Source organism: Sus scrofa, chromosome 4 (assembly GCF_000003025.6).
Source record: "Sus scrofa isolate TJ Tabasco breed Duroc chromosome 4, Sscrofa11.1, whole genome shotgun sequence".
NCBI classification, from domain to species: domain Eukaryota; kingdom Metazoa; phylum Chordata; class Mammalia; order Artiodactyla; family Suidae; genus Sus; species Sus scrofa.
Window position 1 is genome coordinate 70,994,890 of NC_010446.5, and position 25,624 is coordinate 71,020,513.

Here is a 25,624-nt window from a genome sequence, read left to right on the forward strand (position 1 = left end):
GACAACGCCAGATCTTTAACCTGCTGCGCCACAGAACTTCTTGCCTTCATTGTTGACTTCAATTCTTTGTATATGCTAGAAAGGAACACATTTGAAATTCTAGATTTTGAAAATCTACCTTACAAATTTGTGCCTTACCTTTAATTTATTTAAAGTTTTATATAGATGTTTTAAAATTATATCATTAACTCTACCAGTTTTCCCACTAACATCTTTTTTTTTTTTTTTTTTTTTTTTTTGGCCTTTTTTAGGGCTGGAACTTTGGCATATGGAAGTCCAGACTAGGGGTTGAATCAGAGCTACAGCTACCGGCCAATGCCACAGCCACAGCAACCCTGGATCCCAGCCTCATCTGCAACCTATACCCACAGCTCAGGAAACTCTGTATCTTTAACCCACTGAGTGAGGCCAGGGGTCAAATCCACATCCTCATGGATACTAGTGGGATTTGTAACCCACTGAACCACAACAGCAACTCCCTAACATGTCTATTTTTAATGTCTTATGAAACCCTTCAGACCACCAAAGTGATGAATATACACCCCTATATTTTATTATAAAAGTATATTAATCTTGCCTTTCACATTTACATCTTCCCTGGATTTTTTTTTTCCGCGTATAATGGCAAGCAATACTTTGAATATTTTCCTTTGTGGTCAATTGCTCCAGCACCACAAATTCATATTTACAAGGGCTCCTTATCTGTTCAACTGTTCAAAACCAGCTAAGTAGGACTTTTCACAATATTTTAACCACACCTATCGAGCTTCTCTCTCACCACACCCTTCTACAGTTAGCAGTATTTTCCTGCTAAACCAGACTACACATTGCATTCACTCTTTCCAAAAAATGCTACAAGTTCTCTTAACAAATCATATTTTTTCCTTATTAAATTGTAAATATCTTAGGAAAAAAATCGCTGTCCAATTCCTCTTTGTATCCTCAACATTTAGCATTGAGAGCTGATTTTCAAACACTCTACAACTTTCTTCTGTATTTGACCCCTATAGGTGGGAACTCCCACCTACTATAAGCCTTATCTATACAGTTAGGTTTTCACGCAGAAAGAAATGCCTTGTCTTTCATCTACTTGCTCACCAAAATATGCCTAGTATTTCTAAACTCTTAACATTTTAAACAGAAACTTCAAAAAACTTCCAGTGGGTAGGAACCAAAGTCATCCTTTCTGCCCTGATCGTGGGCCAGTCTGTGCTTGGAGTCAACAGTCTGGCCAAGTGAGGAGGCATCGTCTGCGGGAGTGGCCTGGCCTTGATGTCAGTAGTCGGCCCCTCCTTGACCCATTTCTGAGGTGAGGTGATGCTCCTGGGACCTGTTCCCAGCCATTGTCCTTCCTTCCTTTTCGTTTCGTCCAGATGCTTGAAACATCTGCAAACAAACGGCAGGATGTGGAAATTACCTCCCAAGTCGCCGTTCATCCTTACATCGCACGCTTGGGTGTCAAATCCGGCCACCATCACTCATGCCTAAAGACGTTTTTAGGCAGGAGCTACAGATGGCGCAAGGTTCTCAGGCGACTTCTAGAACCTCTCGCCAGCCTCCCTCGTTGCCTGGTTACCAATTAGGTCGGGCCGAGGCCCAGCGGTTCCCCTTCCACCGCCTGGGGCTGGGGGCCCCACTTAGTGACTCAGTCTCACGTCGGGGTAAGAGCTGAAAAGGCACATTTGAGACCGCGGCGAGCGCCCCGTGTCCAACCACCATATCCTACAGACTCTGCAGGCACCGCCCGGCGGGCGCAGGGTCGCGGGGGCTGCGTGAGCTATGGGGTGGGCGCGACCCGGCGATCCTGGCGCCGCCCGCCTCCGCCCCGCGGCCGCTGCACGCACGCGCCGGGCCGGCCTTTCCCATAGGTCCGCGCGGCGGCGCACCACCCCCGCCTGACGCCCCGGAGCGGCCGGGAGGCCACGGCTGCGGCGCTCGGCGGCCCGCCCGCAGTGCCTTTGAAAGGCGGCGGGAGTCAGCGAGCGCGATGGCGAGCCTAGGCCTCCTGCTGAGCGTGCTGGGCCTGGTCTTGTGCGGGGCCACGAGCCTCAGGCTGTCTGCTCTTGGCGCCAGCACCTCCAAGAAGCCCATCATAGGTAAGGCGGCGGCCGGAGCCAGGGAGGTCGGGGCGGGGTGGGGGCGGCGCTGGGCGCTTCCAGTTGCTGCGCTCCGGCAGGTGCGTCCCATCTGGGAAACATCCGTGTTCAGGGTTAGACTGTGCGCCGTCCTGTATAGCCCCAGAACCAAGACATCATTTGGGTCTTGCTGAAATACAGCTAATTAAAGCCGCATTGATTTCCTCAAACATGTGGCTCTTAAATTTGGAAGGGAGAAGGATGCGCTGTGAAGATCCTGTGGATTGTTTTCTTCTTTGTGCCTCGCCAGGGATTTCTACTAATTAAACAGATTCTGTACATGCATTATGTTTATTTAAATTTCACTGGTTGAGGGCGTATTTCAAGAAACAAAGCATTATAAAAATCGAATTGACTAAATAATCAAGCAATTATGATATACCTTGGTCTTTGTTATCTTCAGCAGCGGAGGGCAGCAGTGGTTAGTGTGATCCTAGTCAGTTCTATTCGGTGTTAAAGTGAAGCATGTCTATTTTCAACAGGTGTTTTTTATAGGCGGTAGAATGGTAGTTATCAGGGCCTGGGGAAGGGGAAAACGGCGAGCTGTTGTTTAATGGGTACAGAGTTTCTGTTGGGAAAGATGAGAACGTTCGGGAAGTGGATGGTGGTGATGGTTGCACAACTATATGAATGTATTTAATGCCACTGCTTGGGTAAAAGGGTAAATTTAATGTCATGTATATTTTACCCGATTAAAAAGCCCCACAATGTTAACCCCCCCAAAAAACAAAAACAAAAAACAAATGTTTTTGAAAGATAGTAAACTCAATTTGCCTTTCTCCCAAGGGAAATCAGCCCGAACTTAAAATTTGTCAAAAATAATTTGTGCAGACAATTAAGATTGGTTTAATTTTAGCTGTGGTATTATGCCTTTCATACTGTTCCTTCCCTCCCCACGAAGATAGACAGTATATTCTGTAACTAAATAGGAATTAGATGAGCAGTTTTTCATGTATATTGGTAGTGCCCAATTTTCTTTTTTTTCAGTTGTCTTTTTAGGATCACACCTGAGGCATATGGAAGTTCCCAGGCTAGGGGTTGAATCAGAGCTATAGCTGCTGGCCTACACCACAGCCACAGCAACGTGGGATCCAAGCTTCGCAGCTCACAGCAACACCACTTCTTAACCCACTGAGCAAGGCCAGGAATCAACGATCCTGCGTCCTCATGGATGCTAGTCAGATTCGTTTCCACTGAGCCATGATATGTATCAATACTTGGAACTTGGAATGCCTTATTTTATAAGCTATTTAAAATAGTATCTAGAGTCTCCAAGGGGAAGTTAACTCAAAATATAATCCTATGTAGTGTGCTGGAGATTGTGAGTGCGGGGGGAGGGGGCTGAAGAGGGGTAACTTTTCCCTTTGCTAGAGGCAGTGGTTTTTAGGAAGCAAGTCCAGAACAAGTGAGTAAACTTTTGGTTTACCCTAATCAGTTGAGACAAAAAGAGCTAACTGAATGCCTTTGTGCAGAGCATTGAGTTAGGAGTGCAAAGGATTCACAGACAAGCCACAGAAGTCTTGAGGTAGCCTTAAAGTAGTGGGTGGAGTTGGGTCGCATTTCGAGGGGCAGGGCATACAGCCTGAGCTCTGGTCCCAGGATGGGATAAGTGAGTACGTGTGGGAAGGGGGCAATGCGAAGTTGAGGGAACTCCCCTACTCTCCTGTACCTTTTTCCTTCCTGGTACCTTGCGTCCACACGTCCCAGGCCAACTCTCCCTTGTGGCATCTCATCCTTGCCTCCTCTGTAACCACCCCATTTCCTGTGACACTCCCTAATATTTCCCCTGCCAAAGTGCATTTTCCTCAATAAAGGCGATCTTACCTCTCCATGAAGAGAAAAGCAATCTTACTGAGCAAAGTTTGGCATTTGGCATGTGTTAATTTAGTGCCTGATAGATGCCAGTTATTGTGAGCAACTGGGAATGCAGGTGACTGATGTCAGGTGGCCCTGAGAGATACCGAAAGGGTCCCAAATGGAGAACTAGTGAGTGATACAGGCAGGGGGGCGCTCCCAAGACACGCATGTGTTGCTGCGTACTGGATGCCAGTACTGTGCTGGGGTTGAGATTTTGGTGGTAAGAGGCAGACCAGAAGGTCGGGGGTGGAGGGTGGGGAAAGGAGGGGCTCCAGGGTCTGTAGAGTTTGTAAAGTTTAGGGACCCTCTGAAGTGCTCAGAGAGTGCCCCCTGCTGCTTTGTTCCCTTTCTCCATTCTCCCTTCCTGCTGCTTCCTCCCTGGCTCACCTGGGACGGTGAGAAAAGTGGGACAGGTGCAGACCTACTCAGGGTCTTTGCACATGTCCTTCCCCCACTCTGGAACCTTCTTTCTGTAAATACTGCCTCTGGCTTGCTCCACCACCTCTCTGAAGTCCTGCCTCAGCTGCCATGTTCTGCCTTCTCCGGGGGACTTGCCCGCCACCACGTTTAAGAGATTTCTTCTCCCCTGTACACCCCCCTCTCTCCTTCCCCAAACACACCCCTTCTTCCTCTGCTTACTTTTTCTCCTTAGCACTTTGCCAACCAGCACTAAACCACACTGCTGTTTAACCTTTCCATCTTGTTTTTGGTGTGTCCTCTCTCCTCTCCCTTCCACACACTAGAATTAAAGCCTGCAAGGCAGGGTGGTGTCCCCAGCACCTACTTCAGTGCCTGGTATGAGAAAGTCATGTATGCTGAATGAATGAATGATGGTAGAACTGGCTGGAGGTGGAGGCAGCTGTTTAAGAAAGGATGCAAGAGACCATTTAAGGGGCCATTATAATAGTCCCCGGCGGGGGTTGGAGGGTGGAGAGGCAACATGTTAGTTGCTTGGATTAAGCTGGTGTTGATGATGTTGGAGAGATATGGATAGAAGATATTTTCACTCTTTTGCCTTGTTGGCACGGAAACCAAGTGCCTCTGGGTGTGTGAGAGAAGGGAGAGGCCTCCTAGATTTAAGGATCTGTACTGTGTGATTGATTCCAGGTTGTGGGAAAGAGGCTGTTGCTATTGTAAACCTACTTTGGGGGCTTATTTGGCCTCCCCGATGAGGCAAGACAGGAGGCTGCTTAAAACTCAGCTCAGCTCCACTCCTCCTTTTCCAGACTCTGTAGATGTACTTTCAGAAGAAACTTCTTATTTGATTCTGCGAATTAAATGAGTAAGGTAGTAACATTTCCAGGGTGATGTGTTTCAGTTTCTGTTCAGGAAAAAAGGAAGTGTCTTGAAACTGAAGCTTTTTTTTTTTTTTTTTTTTGGTAATTTAGGAGTATTAATGCAAAGGTGCCATGGTAAGGACATGAAAGCCCTGGGAAAATACTATATTGCCGCATCCTATGTAAAGTTTCTGGAGTCTGCCGGTGCCAGAGTTGTACCAATAAGGTATGATTTGATCTTTCTTCCGCTGAAAAATAAAAACTGCAACTACTGTTTTATCTCTCAAATTACCTTTTATCCCTAAAACGAATGCCTTCTCTCCTATGATTGTATCACTCAAAATGCGGTAACGTTGCACCTGATTGTTGCCACAAGTCTAATGCTCCGTCTCTCATGAAGTTGTTCCAAGTATGAAGCTGTGTGTATCTGTGATATCGTTAGAGGTGTGTCGTTTATATTGGACAGAGAATGAAAGGATGGTTTCTTTCAGCCCAGAAAAGGTGAGATCCTCATCACACATCATGAAAGTGAGGAAGTGAAGGCTCTGCAGCGTCACCAGCTTCCCCCCCAACACTAGGGTAAGGAACTGCTTAGGGATCAGGAGGGTTCTAGAAGAGGACTTTGAAAATACTTTCAACTCTGTTAGAAGTCTGGAAGTGACAAATACATCAGTGTTGCTTCAGTGTATATTGCAGATAATGCAGTTTTAAAGGAGTTACATCACTTTGTGGTATAATGACCTAGGAACAATAAAATGATTCATGTACTTGTGACATGACATGATAATGAATGTTTCATGTCATTTTGATTTGGAAAGAGTTGAGGTTTTTTCCAACAAAGAAAACCTTGTAGGTATTAGTATTATCACCCCAAATTAGTGTATTTTAGGGTCTTCCAGCATCCTCGTCTAACCCATTATATGTGATTTCACACACATACACAAAACACAACTATTTGCTCTGGCAGCCTGCTTTTGTAAATATATATACACGTGTGTGTGTGTGTGTGTGTGTGTGTGTGTTTTGATGCCGCACCTGCAGCATACGGAAATTCCCAGGCTAGGGGTCTAATCGGAGCTGTGGCTGCTGGCCTATGCAACAGCAACACCAGATCCAAGCCACATCTGTGACCTACACCACAGCTCTCGGCAATGCGGGAGCCTTAACAACGCACATCCTCATGGATACCAGTTAGGTTCATGACCACTGAGCCACAATGGGAACTCCTGTTTTTGTAAATAATTTCACACTAAAAAATTGTAACAAGGGGAGTTCCTGTCATGGCGCAGTGGTTAACGAATCCGACTAGGAACCATGAGGTTTCGGGTTCGATCCCTGCACTTGCTCAGTGGGTTAATGATCCGGCATTGTCATGGGCTGTGGTGTAGGTTGCAGACTCGGCTCGGATCCCGCGTTGCTGTGGCTGTGGTGTAGGCTGGCAGGTGCAGCTCTGATTTGACCCCTAGCCTGGGAACCTCCATATGCCATGGGAGCGGCCCTAGAAATGGCAAAAAAAAAAAAAAAAAAAAAAGACCCCCCAAAAAAGGCAGGTAGACTGGTTCAGAGACTGTTGCTAGGTGTGAGTAGGCCAGGTGATGAGGGCTTGGCTTAGAGCAGTGGTTGTAGGATAGATAGGTAAGTGTTCTTAAACAAAATCAAAGACTTGATGACTGATGGAATGAAAGGGCGCAGGGAGGAATAGACAAGAATGACAGAAGTTTTGAAACTAGGGAAGTTTTGAAACAGATGACTTTCAGAATACTGGTATTTATGACTTAGATGCTGAAAACGTGACTGTCAGCATACAGGTTAATTTCTAGGTTGGGTTCTCAAAGTTCATTTTAAGCTATATTGCTCACAATGAGAATCATATGATCCTATAAAAACAATGTAATACATGGCAGCCAAGTTCCCAGAGTAACGTGCATAGGATTACGTGGAGAATGAGACAGGTGAGCACACTGATAACGGTGGGTTCATTTCTGAATTGTGGATGCTGAGGGCCAACTTCTGCAGCTCAGGAGGGAGGAGGAGGCTGGGAGACTGAGGCAAAATCCTGGAGCAGGTGAAGATGTTTGTCTTTAGGCTCCTCCTCCTCGCTGCTGCCTTCTCCTTCAGGTACCTGGTGCTGTGGGGCTCCTGGAACCTTCAGAGTCCTCCTCCTGGGAGGTGGGGTGGGGTGGTCCTCAGGCTCCTTTAGGTTTAAAAATGTGTTTCATTCACACAGTGTTTAAAAAACATTTACACATTGAAAGACTTCATAAAAGTCTGAATTACTGGCTTTTTTTTTTTAAACAGCTGCAGCTAATTTTTTTAATGGGTCAAGTGCTCTCCGCTGGCAACAGTACCTGTCCCTCCTTTTCACACTGCTGATGTCACTTATCATCATGACCAGACTTAAGCTGTTCTTTTATTTATTTATTTTTTTTGTTTGTCTTTATGCCATTTCTTGGGCCGCTCCCGTGGCACATGGAGGTTCCCAGTCTAGGGGTCCAACCGGAGCTGTAGCCACCAGCCTACACCAGAGCCACAGCAACGCGGGATCCGTAAGCTGTTCTTTTAAAGAGAACCTATTGAAAAGGTCTTTTGTTTCAGGACAGTCTGACAATATGCAAATACCATCTGTGTTCAAAGAATGTGACCTGGCCTGTTTTCCCTGCAAGGTGTCTAAAGCACTTGTTTATAACATTCCCCCTGCCCCATCCCCATCTGTTAAGCCCTTTAACATTGATAAGCAGGGCCTAAAAATTCAGTCATGGACACTGTGGGCACCCTTAGAATGACTGAGATGACTGGAACCAGCCTGCCGGGCTAGCTGGGAGGGGTCCGTGGAGTGCACTGAGGGATCCAAATCCATTCTGGTTCCTGATGGTGGTGGTTACCCATCCTGGTTTAAATATCCACCGAGAAGATTCTGGGTCCCGACTGGTTCCCTCTTTGTTGGCACAATCTGGGGAGATTGAACTGGCAGAGTCCTGGAGCTCCCATTTTATCTCCCTATCACTTGCCATGTCAGGGCCACCCACCATTTCTCCTCCATTTAGGACAGTGTAAGCCCACTGCCCCGAGGCTCTCTGCCACAAGGAGGGCTATTATGTACTGAACACAAAGCTCAGTTGGGTTTTGGGGAAAGCCCACAGGCGTTTGCTGGCAAAGCACAGCCCCGTTCTGGGCATCATGGGTGTCTACTTAATAATGGAAGAAGTGTTTTAATGCCTGAGAGAGGCAGTTCTAGGGAACTGTTTCTTGGGGCAGAAATGGACTGTAGTTGATACTTGACCATAAGCCTACTTCTTTTATGGCAGGTTGAGAAGGCGTTATGCCCTCTTATTCTCTTATACAACTAGAAGACTGCTAAAAGTAGAAAAGTTCTTAGAGGAGTTCATAAATATGGTGCTTCCCCCCCCCCTTTTTTTTTTTTGTCAAACTTTTAAAAAAGTAACCATCTTACTGTGACGTAATTGAAGGTTGTAGCCAGTTGTCATGGACTAACCCCATGGGTTATCTTGGGGAGGGAATAATACTGTCCATAACATGGTGATGGTTAGGACACTCTTATTAGATATTTGATGAAGCAGCTTCAGAACAATTACCTGGGCAGATGAGGCCCAGCTGGAGGGATCCGCATGTGTTCTGTACCCACATCTGAGCTCCTCTGACTCCTGAATACAGCGGCTCTGAGACCTTTGCATTTGGTGGTAGGGGTGGGATGAGGCAGGGATTTATATGTACTGCTTTTATTTACCAAAGGTGCCCGTAGTTAAGATAGACATGTTAATAAATCTCTTATTTAGTCTTTACTTAAAACTACTGAATGTCCTTACCCATCCTTAACCTTTTTTTTTGGAGAGTGCTTGGCTAGCAGAGAAGTTACTGGTGCCTTAATCTCATGGTCTTTAATGTTTTGCGTATGAACACATACCTTACAATGTTAAACTGCATTAGACCAGAAGAAGACATATTTACTTTTCTGATTGGCAGAACAAGGATATAATCATGGATCTTTCATGTAGTTTGAAAAAATGCCTCCAGGAAGGCAGGTGATATCGTTCAATATTTAAGAATTATTTTCATCTGACTTTTAAGAATTAATGTGACTTCAAGTAGGGGCTGGCTGTTTTTTTTTTTTTTGTCTTTTTGCTATTTCTTGGGCCGCTCCCGCGGCATATGGAAGTTCCCAGGCTAGGGGTCCAATCGGAGCTGCAGACACCAGCCTACGCCAGAGCCACAGCAATGCGGGATCCGAGCCGTGTCTGTGACCTACACCACAGCTCACGGCAACGCCAGATCGTTAACCCACTGAGCAAGGGCAGGGACCGAACCCGCAACCTCATGGTTCCTAGTCGGATGGTTAACCACTGCGCCACGACGGGAACTCCTGGCTTTTTTTTTTTTAAAGTTTTGGAAATGGATCTTTTGTAACTGTATTTTATTATTTTCAGGGTTGATCTTAAAGATGAAGAGTATCAAAAGCTTTTCCAGTCCATTAATGGGTAAGTTGCCAGCATTGGTATAATACAGTGTATGAGATCTAAGTGATTATGAAAGTATATATAAATATCCTACCTGTTTCTATGTAACTATCTTACAGTGGTGCAGCATGAGTTTCTGAGTTCTTTTTATAGGATTCTTTTTGTTAAGAGATGCAGAAGTCCTACAGAGAGAAGACAGGTTAAAAAAACAAATGTTATTCCACAGAGGACAACATAAATTTGTTTTTAATGTGTGACATAATAATTTATTCTTTTAATGCTTGTCTTACATGCTTTGAAGCCACTTTTGATGCCATGGCATACTGCTTGCTTAAGGGATTTATAAGTCTTAAGACTGAGGATGTTAATTGGTTCTTTCAGAAAGTACTTTGAGATAGAACTTAGAAAAAAGTTTTCTATCCCCTAGTTCATCATAAAAGATATGACTGCTTCGCTCACAGAAAAAAACAAACAAAAAACTCATAAAGAAATGTTCAGCATTACTCATAATTAGAGGAAAGCTAATTATAGCAATTTAAAAACATCAGGTTGGCCAAGAGCAGAACGTTTGCTAGTGCTCTTTTGGTGAGGGTGTAAGGAAACAGCGTTCTTATACTTTATTTATGGGACCTGTTGATGCAGATAATCAATGAGCAATCTATGCTAAGGAATAGAAGAGAGTTTTATTGGAACCAAACTGAGGACTATAGGCCAGGCATGTAGTCTCCAACAGGGAATAAAGTGCTCTGGAAAAACCCGGTTTTTATAACCTAACAGAACAAGGCATGTGCATCAAACATGACAGTGGTACATTCCTTCAGGATTTCTGACAGCCTAGCCTGTGTACAGTGAGCCTGTGTGACCTTGGTGACTGGGAAGGGAGCCTTATGTTTGAAGGACTGCTAACCTGGGTGTGAGATGAAGGGGGACATTTATCCCTATCGTCCAGGAGGCCTTTTTGTAACTTCTGGGTAAAGCATTCTTTTCTTAAACATCTGGTTAAAGCAGACATACAGTACATGTTTGTCACGCTGTTTAGTTAGCATAAAGTTCAATCCAAATCATGTATAAGCCAGGTGACTTCCCCATACGTCAGTATGTGAAAACTTCTTCCATCAGGGTCTAAGTTAGAAAGTCTTTGGAGGGCGTTTGACAGTATCTTTTGAAATTAAAAATGTGTGTACTGTATGACCTAGGAAATCCTTCAGAAGGAATTTTATTTTGCAAACATAATCCCCCCCTTATGTGAAGATCTAGGTCCAAACATATGCATTCTGCTATTATTTAAAGTACCCCCGATCAGAACCGGAGCAGCAGTCTATTAGTGGGAATTGGGTAAAAAATTAGGCTATATGCATATAATAGTATATTATGCACAGGTTGAAAATGAGGATACCTAGATGCTGTTATAAATCCCTGTTGTTACGTGAACAGTGTAGTATTACAGAAAACAAGCAAAGCAGGTAGTGATGTGTATAGTATATGCTGCCATTTGCTTTTGTTTTGGGAATTGGGGTGAGGAGATATAGCACATCTATCTATCAGGGTAGCACAATAAATTTTAACAGTGGTTACTTCTGATTAGGAGTGAGGTGGAGGGAGTCTTATTTTACCGTGAAGCTTTTATAAATAGAGCTTTTTTTTTTTTTTTTTTTTACTTTTAAAAACTGTTCATTTCTTTCTTTCTTTTTTTTTTTTTAAAACTGTGTTCAGTCATTTGCATTCAGCTCAGTTTGGCTCAGTAAATATTTACTGTAAAATTATTGCAATTTAGTGAAACATTTACAGTGCCTGTTACGTGCAGTGTACTTTGGCACAGATGAAGATAAATAAGTCCAGGATAGACTATGTGATAGAATCTCAAAAATGTAAAAATAGACAGCAGACTATGAGCAGTGTTTGGCACTTCAGAAACATCTTTTTTGAGCCCTGTTACGCAGTGGACCCCATACACGTGTGTGTGGGGGTGGGGTGGGGGGTGGCACAGAGGTGAAAAGGCAGAACCTTGCCTTGAAGGAATTTGTCAGCTGGGAGCAACAGGTTTTACTTTTTGAAAGGACTTTGGGGTTAAACATACCAGGTTTGTTCAGAGGCAGCTTTTTAAATACTGGTGATAAAATGGGAAGACTGCTCATGAGTCTTCATTAAGCCCTTTTAACTGTTCTGCTTGGTTTTGTGACAGATGTTCTGCCTTCTAATTTATAAATTTCCTACTAGATCATGATCTTACTAACAGCAACAATTAGCCATCTGTCTCTCTAGGCTAATACCTATTCTTGAATGAACAGCAGTCTCAAAAGTGCTGTTTCACAAATCTCAAATTCACATTTAATTATTTTCAAAATTTTAAATATGTACTCCAACTTTTGTCATCTCTTTTGAATATCCTTAGTTACTTTAAGTCCTGTAGTAATTTTGAAAATTTAGAGTTAATTTAAAAAGTTGATATAAAAACATAAATATTTTGGAGTTGTCGTTTGGCTCAGGCAGGAGGTTAAGAACCTGGCATAGTTTCCATGAGGGTGTGGTTCCATCCCTGGCCTCACTCGGTGGGTTAAGGATCTGGCCTTGCTACAGTCTAGTTAGATTCCAGATGCCTCTCAGATCCGTTGTTGCTGTGGCTGTGGCGTAGGTCCCAGCTGCAGCTCTGATTCAGCCCCTAGCCCAGCAACTATCTCTCTCCTTTATGGCTAGAGTAAAATAAAGTCAAATGTTTGTGACTCTCCCCTTTTTTTCCTCCTCGACTTTTTTTTAGAATTGTAATTGTGTTCTTTTTCACAATTTTCTAATACCATGCTTATTTCTGAAGAGATCTCAGGATGATAATAATACATTTCATTTTCATGGATATTTGATTTTAGCCTACTATATTTTTATGACTAGTTTCTTCTTTATGGCTAAAAAATGTTTATGATTTTTTATTAAGACTGACTCATGATTATGGACCTGGATTGATTCTGGCATCTCTGACCACTCTAATTTAAACCTGGCTATACTTGGAGTTTTATTTCTACCTGATTGCTAGCTCTGTGTACTCTTCTTCCCTCCCTCCATTTATTTTACTTTAATTTATCTATATTTTAGTTAAAAAATAAGCTTTTTTATCCAGGAAGCTTGGTAGAATATGCACAAATGCATTGTTAACTCTGGTAGTTTACAAATGAGTGAGATTGTAAGTATTTTATATTTTCCTTTGCTTATCTCATTTTCTGTAATGATCTTGCTGCTTAGTAATAAGGAAAAATTGTTTTAACATAAAAAGGTTGTTTATTTTCTGGGGAGGGAGAGGTTGAAATGCACCCCATTTGATGTTTCAGGATCCTTTTCCCTGGAGGAAGTGTTAACATCAAGAAGTCCGGTTACGCCCACGTGGCCAAAATATTTTACACGTTGGCCATACAGGTAAGTATCGGTTCTTATTATTCCAGGTGAGTTTTTGTAATTTTCCAGGAGGGTAATTCTTTTTTTAAGGACATGGTAGTAATACTTTCTTCGCAGTTACCTGGGCCTTGTCACCCCTTTAACTTTTGAGGTGCCTGTTCTGCAGTACCAGTGGCAGCTCTTTCCTGTCAACTCTGCGTTCCATTTAATCTGGGCTTGTGGGGAATCTGCAATTGCCCTGCTGACCAGCCCTCTCTGTCTGGGCACGTGAATGGGGACCAAGCCCTCATGGTGGCCGAGCAAGCTGACTTCACTCTGTACTGGGCATTGTTCGTGTGATGTCAGTTATCATCTCCCCGAAAGCTGCTCTTGGTCCCCAACTCACTCAGTGCTGTTTCCTTCACAGGTTCCTTAGCCCCTGAGCCTCCACATGCAGGGCTTGCACAGCCCCTCACCTCCTTTTCTCGGGCTGTGCCTGCCTTTGCACCTAGTTCGACCCTGGCTGTTTCTCTCCTTAACTATTTACAGCCATTTTCTAATTAATCTTGCTAGCCCTCCTGTTTCCCCCCAACCTTAAATATTTTCCTAAGAAACTGTTTTAGCAAACGAGATGCTTGTTTGAAAACTTTTAATGCCTTGGCTTAAAAACCTATAACCTTTTATAGTCTTTGGGTCAAAACACAGACTTTGTCCACAGCCCACCTTTTACAGACTTGGCTTGTGCACCTAATTGCAGCCAGGCTGGTATTTCCCGCACAGGCTCTCTGTCCTCCTACTTTTAAATCTGCTTAGTCAGTTTGTTTCTGCTCCGTCCCTGATTGGTGACTTAGTCAGCTTTTCAGAGCCAAGGGGGGCTGCAGCTCTTCTGTGGAGGTACCCTCTACCCCAGCTACTAGAGTGGCATCCTTCTTCCTCTCAGCTTGTAGAGTATTTTGTTGCAAAAATGCTCGAATATATAGTTAGCTCTGACTTTGTGATGTGGCAGCATCTGAGCCATTAAGGGGGTTATAAATGCCTTGAGCTTAGCTCTTCCTGTCTAATCAGGTTGCTTGGTTCTGACACCCTTTAGGCGTTCTGCACTTCATGTTGTAAGGCTCTGTGTCGTTAGTACATGTTGAGTGGGTATTTTGGGGGGAGAAGCTAGTGAACAAAATTGAAATTTTTTAATGTGATTGATATAGAATGCATTTGGGAAGCATATATATGAACAACAACAACAAAAAGGAGCCACCTAACCTATAAGATCCAAAGGCCTATTTTTCTTTTTTCTTTTTTTGTCTTTTTGCCTTTTCTAGGCCGATCCCATGGCATATGGAGGTTCCCAGGCTAGGGGTCTAATCGGAGCTGTAGCCGCCGGCCTATGCCAGAGCCACAGCAACGCGGGATCCACACACAGCTCACAGCAACCTTAACCCACTGAGCAAGGGCAGGGATCGAACCCGCAACCTCATGGTTCCTAGTCAGATTCGTTAACCACTGCGCCACGACAGGAACTCCCAAAGGCCTATTTTTTAAAAAATGTAATTAGCTACTTGAAGATTTCAAAGCAAAGAAAAAAGCTTAGCAACCTTGAACTTCCATTTAGCTGTAGCCACTGGGGTCCGCAAACCCTCATGAAGAAGCCCTAGGAAGTGATTTCTGTTAGATTGTTCCATCCCACCCTGTCCTTTGCTCTGCAGATCACAGCAGATAAAAGGTGTGTACCCAGCAAGTGGGGATTTTATATTTAGTCAGGAAATTAAATTTGGTACATATGGAGACAGAACAGTTCAGCCCTCTTTTACATTTATTGTAAGCGAATGCAGTGTGAACCTTCAACTTAATGTTTGCAGTTCTAACTTCTAAAAATAAATTTTTTCAGACTTGTATGTAAAATGTTAAAATCCTCTCTTGGGATAGGAATTAATGTATAGGAATTAATGTAATTCTTTATTTTTCTCATTGAGGAACAGGAAAAGATTCCCTAACAATTTCCTCATTTAAAATGAGTGACTTGTTTATATTTTACAGTCCCATGCAAGGAAACCACTGCTTTTAGAAAAGTTACAAAACCCGTTTTTGTAACTATCAACACATTTAGGTTTAAGTTTTGTTAATCATAAAACTTAGTCACTGAATACATTTTTCTAGTCACACTGGTTGTGAATTCCCTCAGAAGAAACCCAGTACTTTTGACTTTTTTAGTCAACAGTTTCTACTCAGTGAAAATTTATTTTGCTTTTGCTTACCAACTATTCCTTCCAGATCCTGGCTTTCACTTGATTTAAATCTGATTAGCTGAAGGTGTGATAATGCTGTGATTGCTATAAATTCTGAGGTAATGGAGGAAAGGCTTCAGAGTATGTTCAAAATCAAACAGTCATTTAAAGCAACAAGATTTGTAGAAAATGTATAAATAGGCATTTGTCTAGACTCATCTTTGGTATTTATGGTCCCCGAGCATTCTGTGTGTTGTTTGCTAGTTGACTGGCAGAGGTCTTTATCTTTCCCAACACAACTGAGTTCAGAGTTTGGTTGAGTAAACCTGAACTAGTAAGTGATAACCTGCTGTTAGTGATCCTGGAAGATGCCTTAGAAATCCACGTATAACTCAGGTGCCTGAAATCATGATGACAAACCGACTGTATAGTTTTTATTTTCAGAAGTTCGAATAAGCTTGGTTTTCTTTTTACTCTGCAAAGAGTTTTGGCGCTGGAGACTATTTTCCTGTGTGGGGCACATGCCTTGGGTTTGAAGAGCTCACGTATCTGGTCAGTGGAGAGAGTTTACTAACGCTCACAAATACCATTGGAATTAAAATGCCGCTGAACTTCACTAAAGGTAACTATTCTCTTTTGATCCTTTAAAAAATATTAACTGGATTAGCAAGTCGCAGATATTAAAGTCAAAAATGTTTGTAACATTTATTAATTTTTAAGTTATTTACACAGGCTGAAGATGTGAATGATCAGTTTTTGTACTGAGTTATGAGGTCAGCTTAAGGAATTCTGAATGTTGATAACTTATTGCCTCTAGTGACATCAGGACCGTGCTTGACTAAAATCTCTAAAAGCAGACGTGGTTTTGAGTCCTAGCTTTGTCAGTTCTGCCTTGAGAGGGAACCATTTAACCTCTCTCAGCTTTAATTTCATGATTTGTGAAAGCATTTACCTGTTAGGGTTTTTTTGTGAGGGTTAAATAAGATAATGTCAGGTTCTGTGCTAAGCACTTTAGATATAATTCTCCTAAATGTCAGCTCTTGTTGTTACAGTCAACATTTTCCCTTGGCCGTGTACTGGGTTTTGACCCCAGCTGGGGAGAACTACAATTCCATTCCACTACTAACCCCCTGGAGTGGAGACTCCAGGAAAAGTTCATCTTCCTGACTTGACTGCCCTTATGTCAGATACCAGCCATGCACCCAGGGCCACCCACACTCCTGCTCAGCTGGCCATGAATTTGGGGATTCCGAAATCCTCTTCAGGTTTAAGAATTCACTGGAATGACTGACAGAACTCCAGGGCAGTGCTGGGTTGGCAGCAACAGTTTTACTGTAAAGGGTGCACACGGAAGGAGGCCTGGAGGGAATGCAGGACTTCTGTGCCCTCTCCCTGCGTCAGGCCACGTCACCCTCCTGACACACCACTGTGTTCCCCCACCGGAGAGCTCCCCTGAGCTTCTGTGCTCAGAGTTTCTACTGGGGCTTCATTGTGAAGGCGTGATCGATTGCTGCATCATTGGCCCTGGTATTGAACTCAGTCTCCAGTCCCTGTCCCATCCTCAGAGATCAGGCTGGCCCAAGAGTCCATCCTGGTCTAATCTCCTGGTTATTTTTTCAATGACCACCCTCCTCCAACGAGCCCTCCATGGGCCACCTTGTGTCACCTTATTAGCATTACAAAGACACACCTATCCCCCAGGAAATTCCAGGAGCTTTGAAAGCTCCCCGTCAGGAGCCCAGGACAAGGGCCAGACCATCTTTAACATCCACTCTGTATAGGTAGATAATAATTTCTTTTTTTTTTAGATTACTTTATCTCTGCATCCTCAGAATTGAATGCTACCAACCTTTCCTGTTCTCATAAGGATTTTGGATAGAAAGTAGTAGTTATTATACATAGAACCTATAACGTGCTCTCTGTACCTTTTAAAGCTCTTTCTCAACATACCTCAGGTACTGCTAGAACCCCGTGGGAAGTATATGATGTAGGTCAGTCTCTTTTGGTTGTATGTGGTTTAAAAGCCAATTTATACAAAAAAGGAATGAAATTCACTGCAGTGAGATATCAGTGGGTTTTTATTATCTGGGGCACTGGCTCATTCAGGAACAGCTGGCTTCAGGGACTTCAATACCATCAGGATTTTCTCTTTCTTTTTCTTTCTTTTTTTTTAAGGGCCACAGCCACAGCATATCGAAGTTCCCAGGCTAGGGGTTGAATCAGAGCTACAGCTGCCAGCCTGTGCAACTAGGGATCCAAGCCATGTCTGCAACCTACACCATAGCTCATGGCAATGCTGGATCCCTGACCTGCTCAGCAAAAGCCAGGGATCGAACCTGCATCCTCATGGATACTAGTCAGATTTCTTTCTGATAATGGGAACCCCCCCATCAGGATTTTCTTATCCTTTTGCAGATATATGAGTCTCTGTCAGACTCCAGAGCCTTCGGTGAAATAAATTGCTTTTTTTTTTTTTGGTCTATTTACTGAGGAGAAATTTCTTTGCCTGTTTAATGTGTTTTTTTGTTTTTGTTTTTTCCCTACATTGTTGGTATTTTTAACCTTTTAAGTCTCAAGTACCTTTGAAAATATGTTGAAAGTTCTGGATCCTTTCCTGAGAGAACAATTATATACACATGTGGAAAATTTTACCTGGTTTTCAGTCCTGTTTAGATAACTCAAGTTAAAATTCTCTGCTTACTCTGGTTAGCCTGCTAATTATCATATCCAAAGGATTTTAGTTATTCATGTTACAATTCTAGGACAAAAGCACTGAAGTATGGAATGTATTTGAATTTGTGTGTTAACCTTCTTTTCTGCTTGACTGGAATACTTCTGTAGAAACGATGTGTTTGCTTATTATTTAGTCATCTTGATTATGTCTTAGCAATGGTCTCTCTCTGGCTGTCGATCAGTGACTTCAGTGGATTTTATTTTTTCTGTGCTTAAATTATTTCAGGTACATTGCATAGCAGAATGTTTCAGAATTTTCCTGCTGACTTGTTGCTGTCATTGGCAATAGAACCTCTGACTGCAAATTACCACAAGTGGAGCCTCTCTATGAAGGTATCACGTTAGTTATGCAATGCAATTTATGCATTTAGGAGTTCCCATCGTGGCGCACCAGAAACAAATCCAACTAGGAACCATGAGGTTGCGGGTTTGATCCCTGGCCTCGCTTAGTGGGTTAAGGATCCGGTGTAGGTTGCAAATGTGGCTCGGATCTGGTGTTGCTGTGGCTGTGGTGTAGGCTGGCAGCTATAGCTCCGATTCAGCCCCTAGCCTGGGAACCTCCATATGCCGCGGGTGCAGCCCTAAAAGGACAAAAGACCAAAAAAAAAAAAAAAAAAAAAAAAAAGAAAGGAATTTGTGCATTTAGATTTATTGCAGAAATGAAATGTTTTTATTTTTGATTTATTCTTATACTGTAGAATTTTACAATGAATGAAAATTTAAAGAAGTTTTTCAATGTATTAACTACAAATACAGATGGCAATATTGAGTTTATTTCAACAATGGAAGGTATGTATCACTGCACACATATACCTTATGTTTATTATTATTTTTATATGTTTATTGTGGTTTTATAGTTCTCTTCTGAGTACAGCCGTATTACTTTGGGGACTAAAGTTGGGAGTTAGGAGCCAGGAAACATGTTTTGTCCATGTTCCAGATCAGTTGTGGTTTCTTTGGGTCACCTTCTAGAAGATGGTGATAAAGAAGGAAAGAGGCAAGGGAGAGTAAATGCAGAAAGTGACTCTATTTTTAGCAGTAGTGCAGATTAAATACCTGTTCTAGACAACAACAAAAAGTGTGATTTACACCCAGGAAAACATCCTTCTAAATATATTGATGCAGTAACAGTAGGGGTATTCAGGCCCAAACTCCAAGAGTTACGTGGATTATTTAAACCAGCATTAGTATTGAATCAGGAGAACTTGAGACCAAGCAAAGGGGCTCCTTCCTGGAGGTACCCCACAGAGCAGGATCCAAAAGGCCAGAGCGTCAACGAACCCTGCCTGCAGAACTGCAGGGAGAATTGCCCTCCTGGACCTTAGCACTGAGGGAGTGAGGCTGGTAAATAAATAAGCCTAGAGCCTTCTGAAGGACATGTGGGCCTGGTGGCCTGCATTGTACTAACTGGGAGGGTTTGACAGCTCTCAAATCACAGATTGTGTTTCCAGTTACCTCAGGCTGACAGTGCCTCAGCAAGCCTGGCAGACACAAAATAGCGATAATTCTCTCTGGAAGAATCTCCATTTATCCCAGACTTTAAGAAACTGATGTACTCTGAGGTTTTAAAGAAAACGAGCAGTTCATAGTCAAAAAAGTCGCAAGTGCAAAAGGAAGCGAAATCTGGTGAGTGAGAGTTTGCAGAAACAGGTGGCCTTTGAGCTGGTGAGACTGGCTAGTGCTGCCTGAGAGTGGAAGCACCTAGAATGAAGTAGAAGTGGTTCATGTCGTTTAAAGACTGCCTGTGTCGCTGGTTCGCGTGTGTGGCCCGGGAGGTCAGATGTCTGAAGGCCTAGAAACAACATCCCAGGGAATCTGGGGGAGGTTGAGGAACCCACACTGAAATGAATTTATCATCTGAACTTGCCTCTTTAGCCCCGTTTCCCTTCATGCCGTTTTTGCTCCAGCTGATAGCATCGCCATTCATCAGATCATCCAATGTGAGCTGTCCTTGACTTCCTGCCCTTGTCTCCACATCTGAAAGACTCGTGCCACTTTCTGCTTCCCATATCCCAAATCCATGTTGCCTCGGGAGAAACCTCCTCAGTGTCTCCTCAGCACTCGGGGGATGAAGTCTGCTTTACCAGGTCGCTCGCTCCCCGCTCTCCCCTGCCTTCATCCCTGGCCTGTGTTCTGTGCATCCTGTTTTGTGCATGCAGCCTCCACAGAGCACACAGCAGCGTTGCTTGCCCTGTCTTTTCCTCTCCTCTGAAAAGCTTCTCTTGCTCCCCATTCTCTTCCACCGTTGAGCTCTTCGTGAGCGTTAAGGCTGGTCCAGTGGTCGCCACCTGGAGAATGTCCCCACCCCTTACTCTTCCTCTCTGCATCTTCAGTGATCCTTGTACATTGTGCTACCTAGGAACATCTCTGTTTTTTTTTCCTTTTGGCCCTGGCCATGGCTTGCAGAAGTTCCTGGGCCAGGGATTGAACACACACCACGGCAGTGGCCTGAGCCACTGCAGTGACAATGCCAGATCCCTAAACTGCTGCACCACAAGGGAACTCCTAGGAGTGTCTCTTTTTGCACTCATTTGTTTGTGTTCTATCTTTCCTCCTAGGCTGAGGGCTCATCAGAGCTGGAACTTTGTCTTATTTTTCTTTGTGTTTCCAGGACTTTGTGGAAATCTCAATAGACCTGGAGTGGGTGACTATTTAAATGAAAGAGTATTGCTTGGAAATTAGGAAATAAGATCCCATGTTGGTCTGTTCCTGGCTATGTCATCATACCGGGCTCATTTGAAAATTTTCTGAAAATTCTCGACACCTGATAGAAACATTTGTGATTCTCTTTATTTGCATATTCCATGTCTATTCTACTTTTGTTTTAAATTCGTGAGTCAGGACATGATTCCTGCAGTTGTCAGGAACCTGCACAGATCTTATAGTAATGTCATTTACAGAAGAAGAGTAAATCTCACTTGTTTCTAAATGTCGGCGTGTATCTCTCTGTTTATCCATCCATCAGTCTGTCTGTCTATTTATCTGCCTATCTGGAAAATCCTTGTTACAGTTTATCACTTAGGGTGTTTCATATCCTAAATAATACTTTTCATATCTCAAAGAAATCTATAAGAAGATCTGCCTTTCAGTTACCTGTGTGGAGTGGTTAATTTCCTAGTCATCCAGCCCGTGGGTTTCCTCCTGATAGCGTCACATGTGGACGCAGACAGAGGAAGAGAGGATTATGTCACAAGGACATAGGGAGAGGGCCCGGAGCTGCTTGCTGGTAGGTTCTTTCTTCTTGGGCTCTCCAGCCTGAAGAAGGCTCGGGTGGAGTAGGTTTCCTCCTGGTGACACCATCTCTCTTAGCAGAGTCTTGTGGGGTGTGAGAAGACAGTGCCCTTTTCCCTAGGTCTCTCTGCTTTCAGATAATTCATTTCTCTAAGTATCTTCCCACAGTAGTCAGGGTTGTAGTTTCAAAGCAAAAATAATAGTGGGAGGATTCTTTTCAGCTAAAATGGGGAAAGGTGTATGTGAAGAAGAAAAGAGATGAATGTATAAATTTCTCAGAAGGTATGTAAAAAAAATTACATAGTTTTAGGAGTTCCTGGTGGCCTAGCAGATCCAGGTTGTCACTGCTGTGGGTCTGATTGCTGCTGTGACGGGAATTCGATCCATGGACCAGGAACTCCTGCATGCTGTGAGCGTGGCTAAAAAATTATGGAATTTTAAAAACATTTAGAAGTAGACAGAATAATGTAATGAACCGGCAGGTACCTATATCTAAGCTTCAACAACTGTTATATTTATGTGGCCATTTTTGTTTCTTATCTACTCTCTCCCCATACCAGATTATTTTTTGGAATAAATCCTAGGAATCATATCATTTTTATTTTTTTGTCTTTTTTTGCTATTTCTTGGGCCGCTCCAGCGGCATATGGAGGTTCCCAGGCTAGGGGTCCAATCGGAGCTGTAGCCACCGGCCTACGCCAGAGCCACAGCAACGTGGGATCCGAGCCGTGTCTGCAGCCTACACCACAGCTCATGGCAACGCCGGATTGTTAACCACTGAGCAAGGGCAGGGACCGAACCCACAACCTCATGGTTCCTAGTCGGATTTGTTAACCACTGCGCCACGACGGAAACTCCCATATCATTTTTATATATAAAGACACTTAAGAATTCTAAAAATAAGTGAACAACATAAACAAAAATCTTTTATACCAAATTTAAACTTTTAAAAACTATTTGAAAATTGGCACCATGAAGCCATGAACCATTCCACCAGCTAACAGAGAAACACAGTGTAGGCTGAGACAGACTGGCTTACATAAAAGGACACCAGGAGTTCCCATTGTGCCTCAGTGGAAATGAATCTGACTAACATCCATGAGGATGCAGATTTGATCCCTGGCCCCGTTCAGTGGGTTAAGGGTCCGGTGTTGCTGTGAGCTGTAGTGTAGGCCGAATCAGATATGCACTTGACTTGAACAGGAATATATTCAAAGGCTCAGTTGTTTCTCTACTCTGATCACCTAGTGAAATGAATCATATTTCAAATCATAACAGGTGGAAAGTCAGTGAAATATTGTACTGTGAACTTTCTTGTTGTCTGTGAACTGAAATTCTTTGTGTCTGAATGTGCACAGTTTTACTTTGTCTAAGATTGTGTGTTAGAAAGTAATGCTGGAGTTCCCGTCGTGGCGCAGTGGTTAACGAATCCGACTAAGAACCATGAGGTTGCGGGTTCGATCCCTGCCCTTGCTCAGTGGGTTAACGATCCGGCGTTGCCGTGAGCTGTGGTGTAGGCTGCAGACGCGGCTCGGATCCCGTGTTGCTGTGGCTCTGGCGTAGGCTGGTGGCTACAGCTCCGATTGGACCCCTAGCCTGGGAACCTCCATATGCCGCGGGAGCGGCCCAAGAGATAGCAAAAAGACAAAAAAAAAAAAAAAAAAAAAAGAAAGTAATGCTTTACAAGGGGTGTAAAACATAATTTAATTGTAACATCTTAAACCATTCTTGCTACTTAATACTTAGCAGTCTGTGTTGCTTGTGCAGGATACCAGCATCCAGTGTATGGCGTCCAGTGGCATCCAGAGAAAGCGCCTTATGAGTGGGGGACACTAAAGGGCATTTCCCACGCACCTAACGCTGTGAAGGCTGCATTTTATTTAGCAGAGTTCTTTGTGTCTGAAGGTAATTTTATCACTCTGTTATCACAACAGTGTGGTTTTGAAGCAGATTGCCCTTGTTTGAACTTCCGGGTACTCTTTTTGCTCTATAAATGTTCTGTAGATTTAATTAAAAAAAATTAATTCACGTGAAAGCCCCAGTATTGGGGTATTAGTCATTCAGGTCAAACCAGGATGATTGTTTCAGTTAACAGGATTGTACACTTTAAGGTGGGCTGAATTCTTGAACAACAGCGTAAAGATTGGGTTTTTTCCTCCCTATCTTGAAATTTTTTTTTTTCTCTTCTGTTACTCTTTTTAGGAATAATATTTTTGTTTTTTCCCCCTTTTTTTCTTTTTTGGCCTCTCTGCGGCATGTGGAGTTCCCAGGCCAGGGATCAGATCTGAGCCACAAGCTCCACATAGGCCACAGCTGCAGCAGTGCCAGATCTTTAACCCACTGTGCTGGGCTGGGGATCGAACCTGTGTCCCAGCACTCCCAAAATGCCACTGATCCTGTTGCACCACAGTGGAAACTCTAGGAATAATGCTTTAATTATAACATTCTCTGAGAATTAGTTCTTACTTTTACAAGACAACTTATGTATATATAAGTTGAATATACATTCATCAGTCTGTGATTTTCAGGCTGTCTCTCTGTAGGTATTGGCACATTGGAGAAAGTTAATATGCTTTGCCTGCTTGTTCGTGATGAAAACACAGATGTATTCATGCCATGTTATGTTTGTGGGTAAACTGAGAATTTGGCTCTAGATGCTTAAGTTGTAGTCGAGTTGAGGCCTAGCTCCAGGCACAGCTCGCAGCGGATGGGATGTCACTGAGGCAGAGCGTGGCCGCATGAAGCCTCCGCAAGCACCTTGTCAGCGTCTTCCCTCCAAGCTGTCCCTAGGGTTTTATCAACCCTTCTGCCCACACCTGCGGTAAAGTTCTTCCTCCTGAGTTCACTGTGGTTTAGAATTGTGCTCAATTGAATGGATAATTTCATGACAAAACCCTCATATTAAAAAAAAGAAATTCTCCTGTGTGCAATTTTAGTCCCAAGAAACATTTTCATGGTGCGTGTGTAGTAGTAAACGAGGACAGCAGTGGACATAGCAAACTCTGCACTGTTATCTCGGGTCAAGGCTAAACAGTCTTCATCTCCCAGTATCTCTTTCTAAAATGCTGCAAAGGTCTGTTTTGACTTCGTTTTGACTTTAGGGCAAGGTCTGTGCCCTCCCCCGCCCATATCCAAACCTTCAGCCGCACTGACTTCTTTGTGCCTCTTTGTATTTCCAATTTCTGCCTTTTCTGTGCGAAGTGTCTCACTTCTCCCCCTGCCTCAGCTTTGCTAGTTTCTCCCTCCTCTTTTCTCCTAAAGCATCTCCTTGAGCTTAGTCTATAAAAACGTGGCAGCAGCCAATTCTGTGTGGTACTAGACTCGACTCCCTGAGCGTCAGGACCTTGCCTTGTGGATGTTTCCATCCCCAGGCCCTGCTCAGCCTTGCACACAGTAGGCGCTTAGTAGCTGTTTGAATGAAAGGGGCAGTGAGGAGTTCCCATTGTGGCTCAGCGGTAATGAACCTGACTAGTATCCCTGAGGATGCAAATTTGATCCCTGGCCGCGCTCAGTGGGTTACAGATTCGGCATTGACGTGAGCTGTGGTGTAGGTCACAGATGCAGTATGGATCCCTCATTGCTGTGGTTGTGGCACTGGCTGGCAGTTGTAGCTCTGATTCAACCCCTACCCTGGGAACATCCATGTGCCTCGGGTGTGGCCCTTAAAAAACAAAGAAACAACAACAAAAAAGACAGACAAATAAAAAAAAAAAAAAGAAAAAGAAGTGGGGGAGCAGTGAGTGTCACATGGGGTAGGGCAGGCACGACTGCTGTCAGGAGGTCACTCCTGCAGCCTGGGTGCTGCCTTATTTGGGGGAAAATTCTGTAAACCTTTTGTCCTTTTTTGCTGGTATTGTCCTACTTAATGCTGATTATAGGAAGAATTGTTATCAAGTAGCTTTCAAAAACTTTATACTGTCTTTTTAAAAATTAACACTTTCTTATTCTTGCAGCTCGGAAAAACAGCCATCATTTTGAATCTGATGTTGAAGAGAGCAAAGCACTAATTTATCAGTTCCGTCCGGTTTATACTGGAAATATTTCTTCGTTTCAGCAAAGTTATGTATTTGATTGAAAGCCTTCAATGTGTTAACAAGGAATTTTGATTAATTCCATGATTAAACTGTTATAATGTCTTGCTATTCATGGCAATAATAGAAAGCCACAGAGATTCCTTTTCTATGATGTTATTGGCTCCAATTTTTCGTTTAGTAAATTTGACTATTTATATAACATTTAATAATCAGTGAGACAGATAATCATAATGTATTTCATAGAAAAGATTTATCTGAAGATTAGAAAAAATAAATTTATTGAAAATAGATATTTTTTCTAACTAA

The 25,624-nt window shown here is 43.2% G+C and overlaps 1 protein-coding gene across 1 annotated transcript; it reads left to right on the plus strand.

The window, feature by feature from the left end:
- Positions 1,841-25,624, plus strand: GGH (gamma-glutamyl hydrolase). Its single transcript, XM_001926703.4, has 9 exons — positions 1,841-2,096; positions 5,381-5,495; positions 9,712-9,762; positions 13,059-13,143; positions 15,804-15,942; positions 18,280-18,386; positions 18,752-18,842; positions 23,052-23,189; positions 25,238-25,624. Exons 1-9 carry the CDS (start codon positions 1,988-1,990, stop codon positions 25,357-25,359), a joined length of 957 nt encoding a protein of 318 aa, XP_001926738.1. The 5' UTR covers positions 1,841-1,987; the 3' UTR covers positions 25,360-25,624.

Excerpts from the sequence above, each read along its gene's own strand:
- GGH (XM_001926703.4), top strand. The coding sequence starts at position 1,988 with ATGGCGAGCCTAGGCCTCCTGCTGAGCGTGCTGGGCCTGGTCTTGTGC. Across the intron at positions 2,097-5,380 it reads CTCCAAGAAGCCCATCATAG|GAGTATTAATGCAAAGGTGC; the intron begins GTAAGGCGGCGG and ends TTGGTAATTTAG. Across the intron at positions 23,190-25,237 it reads AGAGTTCTTTGTGTCTGAAG|CTCGGAAAAACAGCCATCAT; the intron begins GTAATTTTATCA and ends TTATTCTTGCAG.